General features: G+C 50.7%; 1 protein-coding gene across 5 annotated transcripts in view; it reads right to left on the minus strand.

The window, feature by feature from the left end:
* The window catches only part of PDPK1 (3-phosphoinositide dependent protein kinase 1), a 63519-nt gene that overhangs the window by 36196 nt on the left and 6728 nt on the right, over window positions 1-20595 (minus strand). The window contains exons 2-3 of one of the 5 annotated variants that reach the window (XM_088833079.1): window positions 15090-15280; window positions 989-1252 (exon numbers count right to left, since the gene is read on the minus strand). In XM_088833079.1, coding sequence (XP_088689205.1) covers window positions 989-1195 — 207 coding nt within the window. In that variant the 5' untranslated portion in view covers window positions 1196-1252; window positions 15090-15280. Of the gene's footprint in view, window positions 1-988; window positions 1253-12523; window positions 13282-15089; window positions 15281-18046; window positions 20125-20595 lie in introns of those variants that run through there. The other 4 variants (XM_055409268.2, XM_088833081.1, XM_088833080.1 and 1 more) reach the window with 4 other exon arrangements.

A 20595-nucleotide genomic window follows, 5' to 3' on the forward strand; every position in this document is an offset into this window, starting at 1 on the left:
AAGGCACAAGAGACGAGACCCCATACCAGCCGGGGGACCGCAGTTCTGGCCTCCCTGTACCTGCAGCGAGCCTCCGGCCCCGCCATGGCTCATGAGGCCTCCTCCTCAGCAAACGTCAGCTTTGCACCTTCATATCTTTGCTTGGAGAGGAAAAATACGACAAGACAGGTCAATTCTCTCAGGAAACAAAAAGAAGGTACTGCGAGTGTGACTGGACAGTGCTGTGATAATGCTTCTGTTCATGAAACTGAGGACACAAAGATCTGGAAGCTAGCAGATCGTGCGTTGCAACTCGAAAAAGCATCAAGTGTGTACTTTTTAACACACGTTTTAAAAACAACAGAAATCATAAAGGTTGTTCAATGTTTGCCGTTTGAAAAGACTGATGCTGGAGAAGATTGAAGGTGGGAGGAGAAGGGGACGACAGAGGATGAGATAGTTGGATGGCGTCACCGACTCGATGGACATGGATTTGAGTAAATCCAAGAGTTGGTGATGCACAGGGAGGCCTGGCGTGCTGCAGTTCATGGGGTCACAAAGAGTGGGACACGACTGAGCGACTGAACTGAACTGAATATTTCCCAACAACTAAGAACAGACACTGACACCAATACTGATGTTCAATCTAAGGAAGAGAAAACTCCCAGGCTCTTGCCAATAGGACACAATGATATGAAATGTCACTTGCTGATGCCTGACGAGAATAAAATTTCAATGGATTGTTTTGAAAATTAAAAACAAGATCATGAAATACCTTTTAAAGCTTTCACCTACAAAAATCACAGCTTAGATATTTTAACTACCTGATCTGCCTGGCGGCAGCCAGCCCCAAATCACCTGTGCTTGGCGAATCCCCAAGGGGCCCGAGACGCTCCCCTGGGGTGGAGCGCCACCACAGCATCTCAGCACCCAGCTCCGCGTTCCGAGAAAGGCCAATGCTCCCAAGGAGAACACCCTTGTCCAATAAACGACAGCGGCATGTACTCACTGTTGAAAACGAGCCTTCACCGAGAATCTTCCCGAATTTGAAGTCCTCAGGCCGTTTCTTCCGAGGCTGCGGGGGCTGCGCAGTATGTTGCAGAGCGCTGGCGCTTGCCCGGGGCTGGGCCGCGGTGCCGTCCATGGCAGGGCCCTGCCTGCTCCCCCCGCTGGGAACACCGGGGGCCGTGCTGGACTCAGTCTGGGTCCTCACCATTGATGGGGATGGGCAGGAGCATAACACCACGCTGGACTGAATGGGAACCGTGTCATACTGGGGGACACAGGAAAAAAAGAGGTAAGATTCAAGGTGGCTCACTTTTCTGAACGTATGAACTCAAGTCTAGATGTTGCTGAGCCACTGCCAAGCACAGGTAGGCCGTCCGATATTCGGACGTGCAGCCCAGGCCGTAGCATCTACTCCAAAGTCTCCTCCTGCTCAAACCTCGCCCTGCCCTGTCTGCGCGCCCACAGACCCCTACACCCAGCACCAACCCACCCTCACCCTCTCCCTCAGCACCACGTACGCCTCCAACGCCCCCAGCCCTGCTCAGCTGGCCTTCCCACCACAGGGGCTGGCCTAAACACCTTCTGTGGCCTGTCACAGAGCAAGCTGGTCCAAACCTGTGACTTCAGGGTCTCCCATCCCAGAACCCCTCCCCTGCTCACCCACCCACATGTGATATAAGGCGAGATGCACAGAAGGCACCCAGGGCTTGAACAAAAAGACCAGCTTCAGACTGTCCCACAGCTAAACAGATCAGGTACCTAAGCAGTCCCGGAATACAGAGAGTAACCGAATGGTAAGAAGAGTCCAAGAACTGCCAACTGCACACGAAAGGTACAGCTGATAAAGAAGAAATAAGCTGCTCAAAAAGAACAGTAGTGGAATAATGCTTAACAACTTGAAAAAGTAACTGATTTAGAGCCAAAATGCTCACTGCACACCCAAGTTACCTCCAAATCAATTAAAGAATTGTACGTTTTATAGCTATTTAAACAAATTAAAAAACCTAACAAGTTTTAAAAATTTGCAATCCCTATTAAAAGAAGCTGGCTTCCTTGCAGAAACTGACAAGATGATTCTAAAATTCTTATGGCAATTCAAGGAATCCAGAATAGCCAAACAATCTCAAAAAGAAGAACAAAACTGGAGGGCTCACACTACCTGATTTCCAAATTCATTACAAAGCTATAGTAATCAAGACAGTGTGGTACTGTATAATGACACACACACTGGTGAATATAATCTTTGACAAGGGTGCCAAGACCCTTCAAGGGGAAAAAGCCTTTTTCTGCCAATGGTACTGGATATCCACACGCAGAAAAACGAAGGTGGCTGCCTTTCCCACATCAAAATTTAACTCAAATGGATCAAAGATCTACATGTAAGAAATTAAACTAAAAAACTCTTAGAAGAAAATATAGGAGTAAATCTTTATGATCTTGGCAATGGTTTCTTAGATATGAAACCAAAAGCATAGGAACAAAAGGAGAAACAGATCAAAGGGACTTCATCAAAACGTAAAACTTCTCTGCTTCAAAGGCACCAGCAACAAACTGCAAGAACAACCCAAAGAATGGGAGGAAATATTTACAAATCATCTGATAAGGGACTCGTCTTCAGACTGTATAAAGAACTCAAGCAATTCAATTAAAAATGAAACAAAACACAATTTAAAAACAGTCAACAAATCTGAGTAAACACTTCTCCAAGAAAAAAACCATACAAATGGCCAAAAAGTACCTGAAAAGAGGCTCAACATCATTAGCTACTACAGAAATACAAGTCAAAGCCATGGTGAGATTCCACTTCACACATACCAGGATCAAAAAGATAGTAACAAGGGTTGATGGGGACGCACAGAAACTGGAACCCTCACACTGCTGGTGGGATGTCAAATGGGGCAACCACGTCGGAAAACATGCAGCAGTTCCTCAAAAGGAAACAGGTACCATATAGCCGAGCAATCCTACTCCTAGAAATGAAAACACAAGCCCACACAAATCTTGTACAAGCATCTTCACAGCACTGTTAGAGATAACTAAAAGGGTTGGAAAGGACAATCAACAGATAAATGAATAAACAAAATGCACTGCAGCTATAAAAAAACTGAATACTCAGCCATAAAAAGGAAGTACTGATATATTCTACAAAACAGATGAACATGCAAACACTATGGGATGTGCAAAGGGCCTGACACAAAAGCCACACATTGTGCGATTCCACCTGTATGAACTGTCCAGGCGAGGCAGAGCTACAAAGAAAGGAAAACTGGTGGCTCAGGCGCTGGCAGGTGGGGAGAACACAGTGGCTGCTAATGGGTCGGGGGTTTCTTTCTGGAATGATGAGGATGTCCTGGAATTGGAAAGTGGGGACATAAAACCTCATAAATACACTAAAACCACTGAATAACACACTTTTTAAATGGGGGGATTATACAGTATATGAACTATATCTCAATAAGCTGTTATAAAAGTAGCTGTATCACACAAATGACTACATAAATTTATATATAAGATCTCATTTGAATCCATAAACCATCAAGACTGCTTTTTAACAAAAGAATAGGCACCAAAAAACTCAAGTAGCTCAGAGTTGTGAAAATGTGTGTCTTAAATACAAGCAAGAGCCCCAGACACCACAGCACACATTTTTAACTATGGGGAGAGGCTTGGGGGATGAATTATTAGATAAGAAGGATGACTAAGTATGTTTACAACACACAGAGACACCAAAGGCTGGCAGGACTATGCTACAGCAAGCCGACCCATACAGCTGTGGCTGGCACCATGAACCCGTGCTGCCACTAACATGGTTTTGGACAGGAATACGGTAACCAACACAACTGTCACCAGTGAGACACATAAAGTGCTTACGAGAGGTGGACAGACACAGTTAAAGATTTAGACGGCCACTGAGGACGGAGTTTTAGATAGTGTCAAAGCTAAATCGGAAATACACAAAGGTTGTGCCCACAACCATTAAAAAGAAAAGCCTTTCCGGTCCGAGCCTAAAGTGTTCCAGTAGTGACATCATGGGCCTACTCATCGCCAGACTGTTGTGGAGCAACACAGAACGAACTCAGAGCACCCAGATTTGTTTCTAACAGTCCTGCCCTTTAAAAGAACCAGGAGAGCACTTGGCTCCACATCCTGGAACAGGAAGAAGGCTGTCAACATGGGCTGTGATCCTCTGCTACATCTGAAAAGGCGGCTGTCTGTGTAGGAAGAAAAGGCAGGGAAGCTGGCCTGTAGGGACTGTTACTGGCCACGCTGTGTCCATGCAAACATAAGTACAGCCACTAAGAATAAGCTGAAACTGGGGGAAATCGAGACTGCAACAACACACACAGATAAGTGGTAGGAAGTACATCAACACGGTAACACAAAAGGAGGCTGAAGACAACTGAACACCTAATTTTATGAATTTAAACAGGTAAAGGAGTGTGGCCAAAGCTGTTTCTTATATGTACATTGCTGTCTTTCAGTCTCTCAGTCATGTCTGACTCTTTGCAACCCCCTGAAATGAAGCACGCCAGGCTTCCCTGTCCTTCACCATCTCCCTGAGTTTGCTCAAACTATGTTTGTTCAGAAAGGCTAGAGAAAAATCTTCTCTCTCCATTAATATAGGGAAGAGATGCAGAGAGCTATAAAGAAGCCAGAGTCCTATGGGAAGTGCACCAAGAAAGGCTGGACAGGCGGGCACAGTAACCAACAGCGTGCGGAGTGCGGCAGCTCAACCACAAGCGAAAAGCTGATGGAGACAGACGCGCATCTTAAGAGGCCCAAAAGCCAAACAAGTAAGAAACACACCCAGACGGAGCATCCTGTGACCTGAACGTGATGAGCACAGAGAAGTGAGGCAGCGGATGGCAAGGAAGGCAGGAGCCTGGACCGTCCTGGCAGGGCAGGCCCAGCCAGGGAAGGCTGGCTCAGGCACGTCACCCCAGAGGACACACCACATGCCAGCTCCAGAGCTGCACCCCAGCTGGGACGGGCAGGCTTCATTTTCACTTCTGGCAAGGTACACAAATATGAAGGAATTAACCCAATGCACAGAATCAATGAAACACTAGGAGACTGTGACTAACAAGCTTTGTAAAGACTATCTAAGAGAACCTGCCTTTTTAAATGTGGCCGACGGCACAAACGTGACCAGCAGTGCGGGCTCTCTAGCTGGAATGGGAGCCCGAGGCACACCGGTTCCTTCTGGAAAACTGCCGTCTCCGTGGACACACTGAGGCTCACAGTAAGTCTAGTGTGCCTGATGCACCTCACAAACTCTCCATCTTGGAAGAGGTACCGAGGGCTGGGCTCAGCTGTGTGGTTCAGCCAGTACCTTAAGGGTTTGTCCCTATAAACAAAGCATACAATCCTAACAGAGGTGCTGTTGAGCTGCTCAGTCATGCGCTACTCTTTGTGACCCCATGGACTATAGTCTGCCAGGCTCCTCTGTCCCCAGGATTCTCCAGGCAAGAATACTGGAGTAGGTTGCTGTGCCCTCCTCCAGGGGATCTTCCTGACCCAGGGATCGAACCCATGTCGCTTGTGTCTGCTACACTACAGGCAGGTTCTTTACCCCTGAGCCACCAGGGAAGCTAACAGAAGTGTAATCAAATTCAGTACCTTCCCCTGGATATCAGCTGGAACTTTCTGTCCTCCAGGGCAGTGGGAAGTAGGGAGAAGGTCACAGTCACCATGCCAAGGTCCATCAGGAACCAAGACAGGCCCGGGCTGTCCTCAGCATCCAGGCCAGGGGCCTGATGACCCCAGGCTGTGCCCACAGGCCACCAAGCACCTCACAGGCTTCCCAGACACAGCCAAGGGGTAAACACTCCCTGTGCCCGTGGGGTCATCCCGAGTGCAAACTCTCAGGCCCAGGACTGAGGCACAGCAGGGCTGTGGGACCTGAAGGGACTCCACGAGAAGGGAAGGAAAGAGCCAGCACTCCAGCAGCACCACCCCAGGCACTGCTTCAGACTGGCAGCTCACACGCCCAGCGGGGTCACTGCTGCCCACCAGGACGGGGGCAGGGAGAGCACCACCGGTCCAGCCAAGTGCAGCCGCTTACTGACTTCACCTAAGCACCCGCCTCCTGCCAAGCAAGGCTCGAGGAAACAATGGGAAATGCACCAGGCAGCAGCAAATGCTGCTTTTGATTCAAAACCGACACAAGAATTACTGAGTAAAATCTCAAACATGAAGTTTTTAGATAACAAAACGTGATGAGTTGATTCATGGACCTGAAAAAAGGTTATTTTACAGACATGCTTCTGGACCCAGTGGCTATTCCAGCGACGGTGCCCACGTGGGTCTCACATGGGGTCTCAGCCCAGGCGAGGGACAGCACAGAGGGCAGAGGCCAGTCCTGAGGCGAGGTGCTGGAGGCGGGGCGGAGGCAGCGGCTCCGGGTGTCCACACACACGGGGACAAAACCTGGCCAGACGACCACCCTCGCTCCAGCTAGAGCAGGGACAGATGGCCCTGGCGTCAGGCAGCCCGGGGAGGCTCATACGGTGAACGTGGCTTCTGCTGGCCTCAGGAACACCTGCCAAGGGCCGCACTCTTCAGCTGAAGCCTCCTGGATGCAAAATGAACACACGTCCAGCCCACGGTGGCAGCCTCCAAAGACAATGACAGGTGAGTCTGATGAGACTCGAGCTGACACGGACATGCTCCTGAGCACCTCCTCTCCATCAGAGCAGTTTCTCCAAGGAGAGCACAGAACATAGAGGTCTACTCCTGACCTCAGTGGCACAGACCCCACACGCAGCCTCCCTCCAGGTGGCAGCGCTTCTGGTGGACACGCAGAAATCTGAGGCGTGCTGAAGATCAAGCCATCTCGACAGAGCTAGACCTGCCTCCAGACCTGTGACACCGAGCGCCCCTGGCCGGGCAACGACAAAGGAAAGAGCAGAGGGTCGTCCTGGAGAAATCCGCTCAGGTCCTCCTCAACACCATCTGCGGTGAGTGCCTCGGAAGACACCCCGGCCACCTGTATCCCCCCAAGCTGGTCACGAGACAAAGGCTGGAGCCCAGGGTTTTCCCACCAGTAAACATCAAGGCCCTTGAGGCCGACGCTTATTCTCACATGTGTTGAACTCTGGCAAGCTCCCAGCCCCAAAGCACAACTTCAATGAGAGGAGCTGACAGGCCACTCTTGAAGGACACACAACACATAAAATAACATAAACTAGTAAGTCTTTTGTCGTTGGAAGCTGGCTGCAACTGTCAGCATGCTCTGGACAGCTGCAGAAGGTTCTGGAGCCAGAGCTAAGCTGCGCCCACTTCAGTCTGGTGGGCACTGAAGCAGAAGGCTTGACTGGAGTCACAGCAGAGAAACCACGTGCGCTGGAGCTGCCGGTGGGTGGAAAGGTGGCCCTGGGGCCAGGCTGTGGGGCGGGGACAGGCCGCTGGGTCTGCACACACACCAGCCGCCTCGCCCGGACACAAGCACCATCCCCTGCCTCAAATGCCAGAACCCCGCCACAGTCCCCGAACCTCTGCACCCTCACCCCCGCACAGCAGGCCTGCCCTGGTGTGCCACAGCCCACAGCCGGGGAGGGAGGGTCCCGGAGCTCCGAGACTGTGACCGCACCCTGCCGACAGCGCCTCACTGACTTCCCTAAGGACACACTCTTCTCCAACACCTTCTGTTATTTCATGAAAATACATGCACTCATTCTGCTCATCACTGTTTCTTAAAGGAGATAAATGAACTACGTTATTAACCCAAAGACTCAACAAACATGGCCATTGTGCTAGCAAAGGCCCAGGCAGACGTGGTCCCTACCTCTAGGAAGCCAAATCCTAAGGGAGAGGGAGTGACAGACGCGGGTTCACACCCAGAACTCACTGAGAAGAGTGTGTAGGCAGCCGGGCACAGGTGGAAGTGTGCAGGGGGCGGGGCGTGGTGGTGAGGGGCGGGGGAGTGCTGCCACAGGCCCCAGGAGGCTGACAGTGGCTCAGGGGTGCTGCAACGGCACGCAGCGGGACACTCACACACACAAAGCAAGATGTAGAAGTAACCAACCACGCGTCACACAGGTAGAGTTTCACTTTCCCCTAATGTTTGAGACTCAAAATTCAGATTCAGCGGCCTTTATGAGTCAGAAAGAAAACCCAGTCATTCTGAAATGGCAATAATAGATGATGTAATCACACACCTGCTTTTCTCCCCCACAGGCTTTATGAGAAAGGGCAGGGCCACCAGCACTTCACAGGCGCTTCAGGGACTTAAGGTAAATGCAGTGCCCTCAAGACCACACTGTTTCAAGGGCTTCCCTGGTGGGTCAGTGGCTAAGACGCAGGACTCCCTATGCAGGGGGCCCGGGACCGATCCCTGGTCAGGGAACTAGATTCCACATGCTGCAACTAAGAATTGGTATGCCAAAACTAAAGATCCTGCATGCTGCAACAAAGATCAAGGGTCTGAGTGCCATGACTAATACCTGGAACAGTTGAATAAATATTTTTTTAAACACAGTTTTATCTACTTCATTAACAAACATTCACTGAGCACCTACTCTGCACCATGCACTGCCCTAGGCACTGTAGATACAGCAAAGAACGGAGCCCATGCCCTCAAGAGGCCCACATTCTAGTGGAGGCAGGCTGATCCCCAAAAACAAAAGCCAGGTAAAACCCAGTGTCTCAAATGGTGATAAATCACTGTGAGAAAATACAGCAGGGAAGGAAGACAAGAGGGGTGCAAATGTTATGACCAGAGGCGCCCCCACTGGGAACATGACCTCTGAACAAAGACCCGAGGAGGTGGGGAACCTTCAGGGAGAGGACTGGGCAACGCAAAAGCCCAGCGGCAGAGCTGCTCTAGACTCATAGTCGTCTGCTTGACCCTCGGGACGGGTCACCTCATGACAGGACCTCTGGATGCCAAGGCAAGACCTCAGGATCCCTGAAACCCCCTCCTCTGGCCACTTCTGGCACCCTCTGGGCACCTCAAACCTCAAGGGGAAGCCTGAGCAGTGGGGTTTCCCATAGGGTCCAGGCACCTCCTGCACCCGAGTTTGATGCCGGCCGAACCCCACTGTGGGGTCCCACATCAGCCCTGGGCAGCAGATGCTGGCCATCAGACCATGGCCGCTCTGGACATGCCCCAGAAGCTCCCACTCGGTGCCAGCACCACGGGCATGGTGACACAGGGACCTGTCACTGCCAGCCTTTCTCCTTTGTGGAATTCCGCAATTTCCTTCCTGCCTCAGCCACAGCGCACCAACGACGTGCCTCAGCGTCTCAGGGCCACGCTGACGGAGCACCATTCACAGGGACAGTCAGGGCTCCAGCTTTCTCTCCCTGCAGTCATAACTCGCTGGTATGGGTATGTTTTAATGAACAGTTTCAATTTGGCAGTAAAACGATGGTTGCAATGTTACCTTTTAAAGCCTTTTAAAAGCATCAACTGTAAAATGAAAAGACTACGAAGAAATCCCTCGCCCAGCGTGAAAAGCCCAAACGTTTATCTGAACTACCGCTGTTACTCTAAAGGGTTGATTTTGTAACATTTCGAGGTGATAATTAAGCTGCAGAGAAGGAACTCTGAGACGTCCTCACCATGGTCTGGAGGACTCTCACCAGCTCTAGCCGGGGCAGGGGTCAGGCTCACGAGGACCTCCTCCCAGCCCACCGGCCCTGCACCCTGTGGAGACAGCACTGCCGGGGGCACCCGGGGTCTTAGGTAAGTCACTCCCACCCAGCACAGCCCCATCAGCCCACCACCCACTTGGTGACCCAAAATTATGGTAAACAAATACATCTGGTTACTCAACAGCTTCTGAAATGTAAGTCCCAGGAGAAATTTGAAGCTCCAGCACCCTGTCCCCCAGCCTCCTCCGCCTGGTCACAAGCCCTCAAGAACACGGCTCTCACCGGGTCCTGACAGCGCAGCGCCACCACAAGTTCTGACTGCAGGCCTCCCGACACTCACGGCGCACCCCTAGCGAAGCACCTCCCACTGAAGGAAGGCCGGAGCCCCACGCCAGGGGCTGCAACCCCCACCCCTGCTCCCCCGCATCAGCACCCTCTAATCCCCACAGGATGGGACCCCGCTGCTCCTCTCTCTGGTTTCTGGAAATGCACGAAGCGGAGCCTGTGGCTCTGCTCCACCGCGGACAAGGATGGACAGCTGTTCTCAACTGAACTTAGCCTGAAGAGCTGGCGCCACCAACACCCAGCACTTGTGATGTCTCTGGAAACATGGTCACACCGCCCAACACACACCGCGTCCTGCACCATCACCGGGTCACATGACCGAGTTAGCAGGCGGCACCTGAGGGCCCATGGTCTCTCGGCAGGCCCAGGACAGCATGCGAGCATCCCTGACAGAAGACAAGCCCAAATCTCAAACAACTGACTTCCAAATGAACTTGGAAAAGCATCGTCCGTAAACTGGGCATTTTCTGTACACGTGAACTGGTTTTACAGCAATGTGTATATAAGAACATAGGATTTTCAATTTCTTTGAGGATTGAGTTCAGCAGTCTCCTCTTAAGAGGTAGAAACTCTAAAGGAAAGATTAATTTGAGATGAATTCATTTTCATATCCACAAAAACACGTCAAGGTTTAATTTAATGACACTGTCAACCACTAAGGGAGTTTAGGAAAATATGAGCATTGAAATATCCAGAATCCAGGGACTTCCCTGGTAGTCCAGGGGCTGAGCCTCTGCACTTCAGTACAGGGACCCACGTTCCATCTCTGGTCAGAGAACTAGATCCCACATGCCACAACTACACCCGCCCCCCACCCCGCAAGTCAAATAAACAGTATCCAACATTCAAAACTCGGAGAAGGCAATGGCAAGCCACTCCAGTACTCTTGCCTAGAAAATCCCATGGACGGAGGAGCCTGGTAGGCTGCAGTCCGTGGGGTCGCTAAGGGTCGGACACAACTGAGCGACTTCACTTTTACTTTTCACTTTCACACATTGGAGAAGGAAATGGCAACCCACTCCAGTGTTCTTGCCTGGAGAATCCCAGGGACAGGGGAGCCTGGTGGGCTTCCATCTATGGGGTCACACAGAGTCGGACATGACTGAAGTGACTTAGCAGCAGCAGCAACATTCAAAACTGCTAAATGTGACAAATATTTGACTGACAAATAGATGAAAATGCAAATGAATTTGGAGCAAAGGAAAACAATGAAGCTGGTTTCTTTTCCAGCTTCCATCAAGTTTCCTACACCAGACACCGCACCTCTTCCCAAGCTGCAAGCTACAACTTCCCTAATCCTTAGGAGACCAACCGCCGGGTGAACGGAAGTTGGTTTTTAAAATACAGAGCCATGTGTTTGTAAAGCACACCCCAGACCTTAATTAGCTGGCGGCAGGACAGTACTGCGCCAGGCAGATGAGGAAGCAGAGTGGGTGATTACGCACCAGGCTCCAGGCACCATGGCGAGCATGCAGGGAAGCACGGCCCACAGCCTGGGCGGCCTCCCAGAGCCCCTGGTGGGCCTGCGCGTGGAGGGGTTCAGCAGTGATGACGACGTCTCCAAAAGCGTGCAGAGAAGTTGTGTCAGGATGACAGACTCATGGTTTCTACTCCTCTGTTTTGAAATGTAGTTTAAAACACTTTACAATGGGGCTTCTCTAGTGGCTCAGTGGTGAAGAATCAGCCTGCCAATGCAGGAGACACAGGGTCAATCCCTGACCCAGGAAGCTCCCACACGCTGCACAGCAGCTAAGCCCGTGCCCCACAACTACTGAGCCTGCGCTCCAGCGCCCGCAGGCCACAACCGCTGAAGTGCGCAAGCGCTAGAGCCGTGCTCCGCAACGAGAGAAGCCACGGCAGTGAGAAGCCTGTGCTCCGCAGAGAGAGGAGCCCCCACTCACCACAGCCAGAGAAAAGCTCAAGCGGCACTGAAGACCCAGCACAGCCAAAAATGAATAAAATTATTAAAATAAAAAAACTTTACAATGAAAAGTGATTTGTCCATTCATTCTGACAGATATTCACTTAGCGCCAACCAGGTGTCCAATCCTACCTGAGCCCTGGGGACCAAGACGAGCAAAGCAAACCGCAAACAGCTCCTGAGTCAGCACCAGGAAGCAGGGGAGGGGACGCACGGGAGCGGGGTTGCCTAAAGTTCCTTGGATTCCTTTGGATCTTCCTCATCTCTGTATCTTTATCTCTTTAAAAAGGATAAAGTACACATTAAGCAAGAATTTCACATGAAGAACAATCTCGGAAGTCTGAAGCTAGACTCATGGTTGGCTTAATGAGAGTCAGTCTTTCAGCCTGAGGGGGGAGCCTGTCACCTCACACCACAGCAAAGGACTCAAACCTGAGCGCCTACACACCCTGTACTGAAGCAATCACAACTAGATGCTTTCAAAGTGTCTTGGCTCTGAGGAGTTTCAAATTTCTACCTATGGACCTGCTGAGGAAGAAACTAACTCCATGATATCACAAGAGTAAACAGTCCCAAACGCTTAACCATGACTTACTAAACCACCCAAACCTCTCACGTATTAACAGTCATCACCTCAGATAAACAAGTTACAGGTACAAGAAGAGAAGTTACCTCCAAACTGTTCAAAGCTGCATTCTGCCAGGCCGGACCCCAGCTCCGCTCCTCACTAGCCATCTGACCTTGAACGTGCTATGTCACCTCTCTGCGGCTCAGACTCTTCACCTAATAGCAGGGATAAGGAGAACCGGAACTTCCAGGCTTGCCAGGAGGATTTAATGAGTTAATCTACACAAAGCACTCAAGCCGACTCAGACCGAGCATGCTATAAGCAGTTTTATGATTAAAGAACACAGAAGATACACAGTTTTCCCAACCAAGGGTCATCAGATCATAAAATACACCCTTCAAGACCAAAATGAAGCTCACCCCCTTTCCAAATACTATTCCCTTTTCTGTGAGTAAAACTGAATTAACAATGTACTGAATGAAGAGGCCCAGCTCTAATAGCGAGGCAGACGAGGTGATACAGGACAGCTGAGCTCCAGAATGAGGATCACAGCCAGGCCTTCTATGGTCAGGATGCCGTCCTGCTGCCTAAGGCTCCAGTCAGCGAGAGAAAGGATCCCAAACTCCATGGGTCTTCCTGGGGGAGCGTGCAGCAGCGCTCCAGAAGGCCTCGCCGGGTACAGCCAATGCGCCGCAGAGAGGGGCACCTCCCTCCGAGCCCTGCGTGAGGGTGGCGTGGACTGCCCCCCAGCCAAGCAGCTTGGCCCCAAAGGAAGCCTGCTCTCCAGTCAGGCGTGCTCACTGGCAAAGAACACTCTGGTAAGAACCTCCTCGCACCTCAAGAAATCCCACAAAGCTGGGTGGTAGAAGCAGGGACAGCAACCACAACCCCCCAGCCCCACCCAGACCCCACCTGAGGAGCCAGAGGGAAGGAGCCAAGCCGAGGACCCCCGGGCGAGCTCGCTGAGATCAGGGGTAACCAGGGCTAAGCCCCACTCTCTGAGCCACAGTTCACTGCTCTGTAAAGAGAGGTTGAGAACACTAACCCACTCCTTGAGGGCTGCTGTGTGCCCACAACAGACAGGAGCACAAAGGCACTCTGGGAAGGTCATGTCTTGTGTCCACAGGGCAGACGAGACACGGCCCTGCTGAAGGCTGGACTGCAGGGCCTTGGTGCCCATCTGCGCACGCTGAGAATGCCGGCGGCCACCTGCTCCACCCACAGGAGCCTCCAAGCACTGGCAGACTGGGAGCTGGCCCACAGGACACTATGGTCACCAATGAGCTTGTGCAGCGTGACACACAGCAAAATGCCACCGCTCCTGACCAGCACGTAACGACACCAAGGAACTCCGGGTGGATGGCTGGCTGGATCTCAATGAACACCCAAGTAAGACCATGGTGCAGGGTGGAGAGAGTTCAGTTCAGTTCAGTCGCTCAGTCGTGTCCAATTCTGTGACCCCATGGACTGCAGCACACCAGGCCTCCCTGTCCATCACCAACTCCCGGAGTTTACTCAATCTCATGTCCCTCGAGTCGGTGATGCCATCCGACCATCTCATCCTCTATCGTCCCCTTCTCTTCCTGCCTTCAATCTTTCCCAGCATCAGGATCTTTTCAAATGAGTCAGTTCTTCGCCATCAGATGGCCAAAGTTTTGGAGTTTCAGCTTCAACATCAGTCCTTCCAATGAAGAATATTCAGGACTGATTTCCATTAAGATAGACTGGTTTGATCTCCTTGCTGTCCCGGGTAGAGAGAGGACACGAGCAAAGGGGGAAGCATCTTGTGAGTGATCCCCAAGAGTGGCCACTTAATCCGTCCCCCTACTCCCTTCTCTAGCCCCTCAGAGCTGCTCACCCAGCCAGAGGCAGGAAGAGGAACACAAGGTCATGGCTGCCAGCTGCCTGAATGAAGTCCAGTCCTCAGGCTTAACAGACCACCCCATAGACTGCAGCCCACCAGGCTCCTCTGTCCATGGATTCTCCAGGCCAGAATATTGGAGTGGGCAGCCATTCCCTTCTCCAGGAGATCTTCCCAAGCCAGGGATTGAACTCAGGTCTCCTGCATGGCAGGCGGGTTCTTTACCACCTGAGCCACCAGTAAAGTCTAACAGACCATAAGACTCAGCAAACGCTGTCTCTGAATTGTGCTAAACTGGCACCTCCAACATTTACTTTGTATATACCACAAAACACTGAAATATAGGATCTCTTTGCCCTTCTCACTTCCCTGCCATACTCTGAAACTGCATACAGGTACACTTTACAAGCCATGAACTTGATTAGCATGAGCATCAGGATGTGGGTGACTCCTGGACTTCTGGGCAGGTGAGGAGAGATTATAATCAGCAGGACCACTTAGGGGGCTTCCAAGAGCTCAACAAAACCCTGTGTTTACAGGAGGGTAGCGGCATGGACCAGTTTGTTTCAAATTCTCTATATGCACCCGTGATAAATACAATTTTAAATAACATCACTTAAAGGGAAATTAATGAACTGTCATTTTTCTCTACTTCTAAAGATAATTTTTATTAAGCACTTACTGTTTAATAACACACTTCTGAGCATTTCACACATGGTACCACAGTTCTCGAAACAACAACTGGGCATGAGGACCACTGGCACCCCTCTTTACAGACGGAGACACTAAGGCACAGATCAGGCCCTCACCTGAGTCCCAAGCGCAGCAGTGAAGCCAAATGCACACTCCCTCGGCCCTGCCCAGCTCCCGGGGGGCAGAGCTGATGGTCAGTGTGAGCCGGGAACAAGCACGCAGGGCCATCCGGGAAGCAGTCAGTGACCACTCCACAACGCGCCTTGGGCTCAAGTCCTTCCGACAGCTTCTGTCACACTGAATCTAGCTGCAAGAAATTCATACTAAGATTTATACCATGAAAGCATTTATTAAGAAATCACTTCAACAGCTGGAAACAGTCTATGTAAACGTCCATCAACAGAACAATGGCTTCTCATGGTTCACCGACAGAGGGGAGTATCACACAGCCACTGCAAGTGGCTCATGCAAAACACTCAGTGAAAACAACAGGAGACAAAACTGTCTCAGATATACAGTAAGGGTCCCAGTTGGTTTTTAAAAAAATACAGAAAGGAGGGGCTTCCCTGGTGGTCCAGTGGTTAAGAATCCACCTTGCAATGCAGAAGCCACCGGTTCGATCCCTGGTCTGGGGAGATCCCACATGCCGGAGGGCACCTAAGCCTATGTGCCACAACTGCCAAGCCTGCGCTCCAGAGCCCGGCACCTGCGACAACTGAAGCCCCTGTACCCAGGGCCCGGGCTCCACAGCGAGAGAAGTCATTGCAACAAGACATCTCAGCACCGCAACTAGACAGTAGATTGCTCTCCACAACTAGAGAAAGGCTGCACACAGCGATAAGGACCCAGAGCTGCCCAAAATAAGTAAATAAAAATACAGAAAGGAAACAGTGATGACCTCTGGGTGAAGGAAACACAGATCTTCCAGTCGGTTCCCTGTAACTACGAACCTGGACAGCTAAAAGGGATGGAATCCACTCAAGAAGGGTCAGTAGATGCAGAGGCTCGAGACAGTGGGGACCTCCAAGGGACCTTGTCAATGGCACACCAACCACAGGGGCCACGAGGTCCTCAACAGACACAGGTGATGCCACATGGGGCCCACAGACTTCCTGAACATCCTTCCAGGTCCATCAGCTCATTCATTCAGAAAAGACACATGATGGATAAAAGCATTTGCTAACGTGCAAACGAATAAGTTAGTATCTTTTAGATATCTTTTATGTGAGAAAGAAATCATTAACCACCAATGAGGGCCCAGCATGGAAATCCTGCTTTTGCATTTAGAAGTCTGTCATCCCAGAGCCTTATCAGAAAAACAATAGCACATCAAAGGCAACTATGTGTGTGTTAGTCATGTCCGACTCTTTGTGACCCCATGGACTGCAGCCCGCCAGGCTCCTCTGTGCAAGAAATTCTCCAGGCAAGAATACTGGAGTGGATAGCCATTCCCTTCTCCAGGGGATCTTCTCAACCCAGGGATTGAACTCAGGTCTCCTGCATTGCAGGCCGACTCTACCATCTGAGCCACCAGGGAAGCCCATCCAGATACTTAAGATTCTGTCTCACAGCTAAATGACGTGAGTGAAATCTAGAAAGAATGTGTATAAAAGCTTTACTCAGTAAAACCTATTAGTAATCAGTAAATAATAATATGAACAAGCTCTTGCCTTCTGTTTTGCTAAAATAATACAACATATTAAACTTGACAACTAAGAAGAAAAACTGAGCTTCTAAACTCAAGTCACACTTATACCACTTACGAATGAATCTTCTCTTGGGAATTAAACCCATTCAGCTAACATCTTCCTGCTACAATCTAGTTTGGGAAACTAACTGATACCTAACTTCATCCAAAGAAGGGCATCTTGAAAGTTAAGTGATATATATGGTGAGGTCAGCAGCACAGAGCTGTCTCTCTTCTGCCCGGAAGAGCCTGGGGCTCCCCTTTCCTGCTGTCTAGCTCCCAACCTCGCTTGGCCTCCCAGACTAAAAGGTCAGACGCGGAAATGAAATCCAGAGCACACGGGCACTGTCAGTGAGACGAGAACCGTCCTCCAGGGCCCCAGCCCTCCCAAGCCCCTTCTTCAGCCCCCTTCCCCTCTGCTGGGCTGGGACCCTTGGCACTGCCCACGACTCTGACCACTCTGGCAGCCCTGCCACCGTCCCCAGGCTGACCCGGACCACAAGCTCTGCCATCTCCTGTGTCCTTCAACCTCTGTGGGGCCTGCACTGCCGTCTGTCCACGCTGGCCCACAGCTCGTGCGCCTCCCTCAGCAAGATACGGGGTCCTTGAGAGCTGCAAAGGGGCTGTGGGGACATCCCGAAAAGCCCCTGGTACTGTTCATCTTCCATCCAAGTCTCTCTCACATAAACACAGCCACACTGACACTGATAACTCTTCTGAGAGCCCTAACAGATTATCCGGTTGAAAAAAAAAGCCAGATTAATGTGTTTAGACTTGTTTTTTAATCCTCTAAAGCTTCTCTCTCTTTGAAACAGAAAATAAAACCCAACCAACCCCCAGAATGCCACTGGCCATATATATAAACAGCATCCAGCAGGAATGCCCTTCCTGCAGTGTCAACTCGCTCAGCTTATTTCTAACTGAGACCGCCTCTCCTGACACCTGAAAAGGCTCCTCTAATATATGCTTTCCTTTCCAGGGCCTTTATCCACAAATTCTGAATAAAGAGCGTCTTATTGGGAACAATCATGACCAACTGAGACAGAGAGGCTTTGTCCCCTGTGAGCAGCCAACTCCCACAGCAGAGCGTCACAGCATCGGTGTGCAAAGAAAGACCGACTGTCTACCATGACCTTCATCCACACTTCCACTCATCACCAACTGAGAGTCCAGTTACCGGAAACAAAGACAGGAGAAGGAAGGAAGGAAGGGCAGGCAGGCCGGCCAGGCTCTGTCCCACCTTCTCCTAGCCCACTTCCAACACCTAGACAGCGTCCGGCCCCCGGAGTCCCAAGGACGGCCTGCAATGCCCTCAGGCCTCCCTGCGGCGGCCAGGAGCCGGCTCCCTCATTTTCTTCAAAGTGTTTTCCTCGTCATTCTTCCTACCTTTGTAAGAGTCTTGTTTTTGCTGTGGTCATGTAGAAAAGAGGTTGGAGGGGAAATCCATAGATGGGTGGGAAAACAAAACCAACTCATGATTCTCCTCAAAATATCTTCAGAGATCTGCAGAAGAAACTCTAAGCTCTGTTCTTGGCTCAATCGAAGAGTCTCAGAGTTCAGTTCAGTTCAGCTCAGAGTTAACAGCCCACAAATCAATCTCGACTCAAGATCTTTAGACGATAATAACACTCTAGCTTCATGGGCAAGAAAAGAGTCAAAGAAGGACATATCACAGCTGACCACCTACTTTCATGAAGTCCAGGTAATACAGGACTAGCTTCCTACCTGCAAAGAAAACACGGAGAGACTGAGCACACAGATTCTGAGTGCTAATTAGATCACACACAGCAGCCTTCAGACACTCCCGCGGGACATGGGCCTCCCCCAGGAGGAACCATTTCTGTCAGTGAGTTTGGGTTCACTCAGCACCTGGAAACAGCTCTGTCCCGGCAGAGTCCTGGGAGTGACCAAACCCGTAGAAAGAGGCCAAAGCAGGCAAAACAACTGGACCCTATGCCAGCCCTAACCAGATACGTAAGCCAGAAGCCCTCCAAGTCCCAACTGTCTTAATCTGGAAACGAGAAGGATCCAACCAGGTGAGCAGGAAGGTCCTTCCCCAAGTGAAATACTGTGGTCATCCCGGGACACACCATCAGCAAGGGCCACAGAACAGGGCAGGGCCACAGGCCTGACTCCAGTCACTCGGAACCACTCGTCACCTTGCCGGGGATACGTGACAGGTCGCACCAGGCGTGCCTGACATCCTTGGAATTCTTCCTGAGTTCAGAACCCCAGTTTCATCATCAAAAGACATCAGACAAACCCAAATTGCAGGACAGCCCATGAAATACCTGAGCGGTACTCTTCAAAAGCATCGGGTTCATGACGAACATGACAAGACCGAGACCGTCACAGAACAAACAGGACCCTGGAGACATGACAGCCAAACGCAATGTGGCACCCTGGGTGGGGTCCTGGGACAGAAAGAGATGGTGGGGGAAACTGAGGAAAGCCCAGCAGGTCTGCAGCATAGTCACAGTGTGTTGGCAGGGTTAGGGCTCAGTTTTGATGGATGTGGCCAGGCTGTGTACATGCTAACATCTGGGAAAGTGGGACGATGGGTATTACAGGAACTCCATATTGTGTTTGCAACTTTTCTATACACCTAACTTATTCCAAAAATCAAGTTTATTTTAAAAGTAAGTTTGTTTTGAAGGTTATTTTAATCAGTTCAGTTGCTCAGTCGTGTCTGACTCTTTGCGACTCCATGGACTGCAGCACGCCAGGCCTCCCTGTCCATCACCAAATCCTGTAGTTTGTACTCAAACTCATGTCCACTGAGTCCGTGATGCCATCCAACCATCTCATCCTCTGCCATCCCTTTCTCCTCCTGCCTTCAATCTTTCCCAGCATCAGGGTCTTTTCAAACAAGTCAGCTCTTCTCATCTGGTGCACAAAGTACTGGAGTTTCAGCTTCAGCATCAGTCCTTCCAATAAATATTCAGGACTGACTTCCTTTTAAGATGGACTGGTTGGATCTCCTTGCAGTCCAAGGGACTCTCAAGAGTCTTCTCCAACACAATTCAAAACCATCAATTCTTCGGCACTCAGCTTTCTTTATAGTCCAACTCTCACATCCATATCTGACTACTGGAAAAATCATAGTTTTGACTAGACGGACCTTTGCTGACAAAGTAATGTCTCTGCTTTTTAATATGCTGTCTAGGTTTGTCAAGCAAACTTAAAGGATCTGAAAACATCCTGTGTCGTTAAAAACTCGACTCGAGACTTCCGTGATGGTCCGGTAGTGGAAACTGCGTTTCCACTGCAGGGGGCACAGGTATGATCCCTGGTTGGGGAACTAAAATCCTTTATGCTGCAGGGTGTAGCCAAAAACACTTGACTCAGAGTCAATGCTGAACACTAATTTGAAAAATGTACGGCTACTGAAAGAAAATAATACACTTGATAGGAAGGGAAAAACCCTGACACTGAAAAAGCTCAGTATAAATTTCCAAACACCACCAACTTCTTCAGCATGTACTGTCGGAAGGACACCCAGGACTGAACGCACAGCAGGTGCCCCAGGAAAGCACGGCAAGCACAGTCCACCTGTCTTCCCGGCAACAAAGGGAGGCCCCCTCCTCGGACGTCTCCACTCTCAGCCATCCCCTGCACCTGTCTGCCAGATGCCAGACAGGATAGGCCCCTGCTCATCATACCCTGTGCACCCTGGGACCCGGTTCTTCTGGGTTTCTCACAGCAGCAGCACCGCAAGGGCCAGCCACCCCCTCCTGGCAAGGCACTGCCCTCCCCTTGGGCACCATCTGCAATGGCAGTGCTGCTGGCCACTTCCCTCCTTCCCCGAAGCAGGGCCATGTCTGGCAAGGCTCACAGGTGAGCTGCCCGCCACCCACTGAGTTGCAGACGCAGGCTTTTTCACCCAAGGATTCCTTCAGGGCATGAGCATGGAGACCTGTTCTGTTGACACCTCT

This window comes from Moschus berezovskii, chromosome 27, assembly GCF_049115385.1.
Source record: "Moschus berezovskii isolate FMDL1 chromosome 27, NW_MosBer_1.0, whole genome shotgun sequence".
In the NCBI taxonomy this organism is placed as follows: domain Eukaryota; kingdom Metazoa; phylum Chordata; class Mammalia; order Artiodactyla; family Moschidae; genus Moschus; species Moschus berezovskii.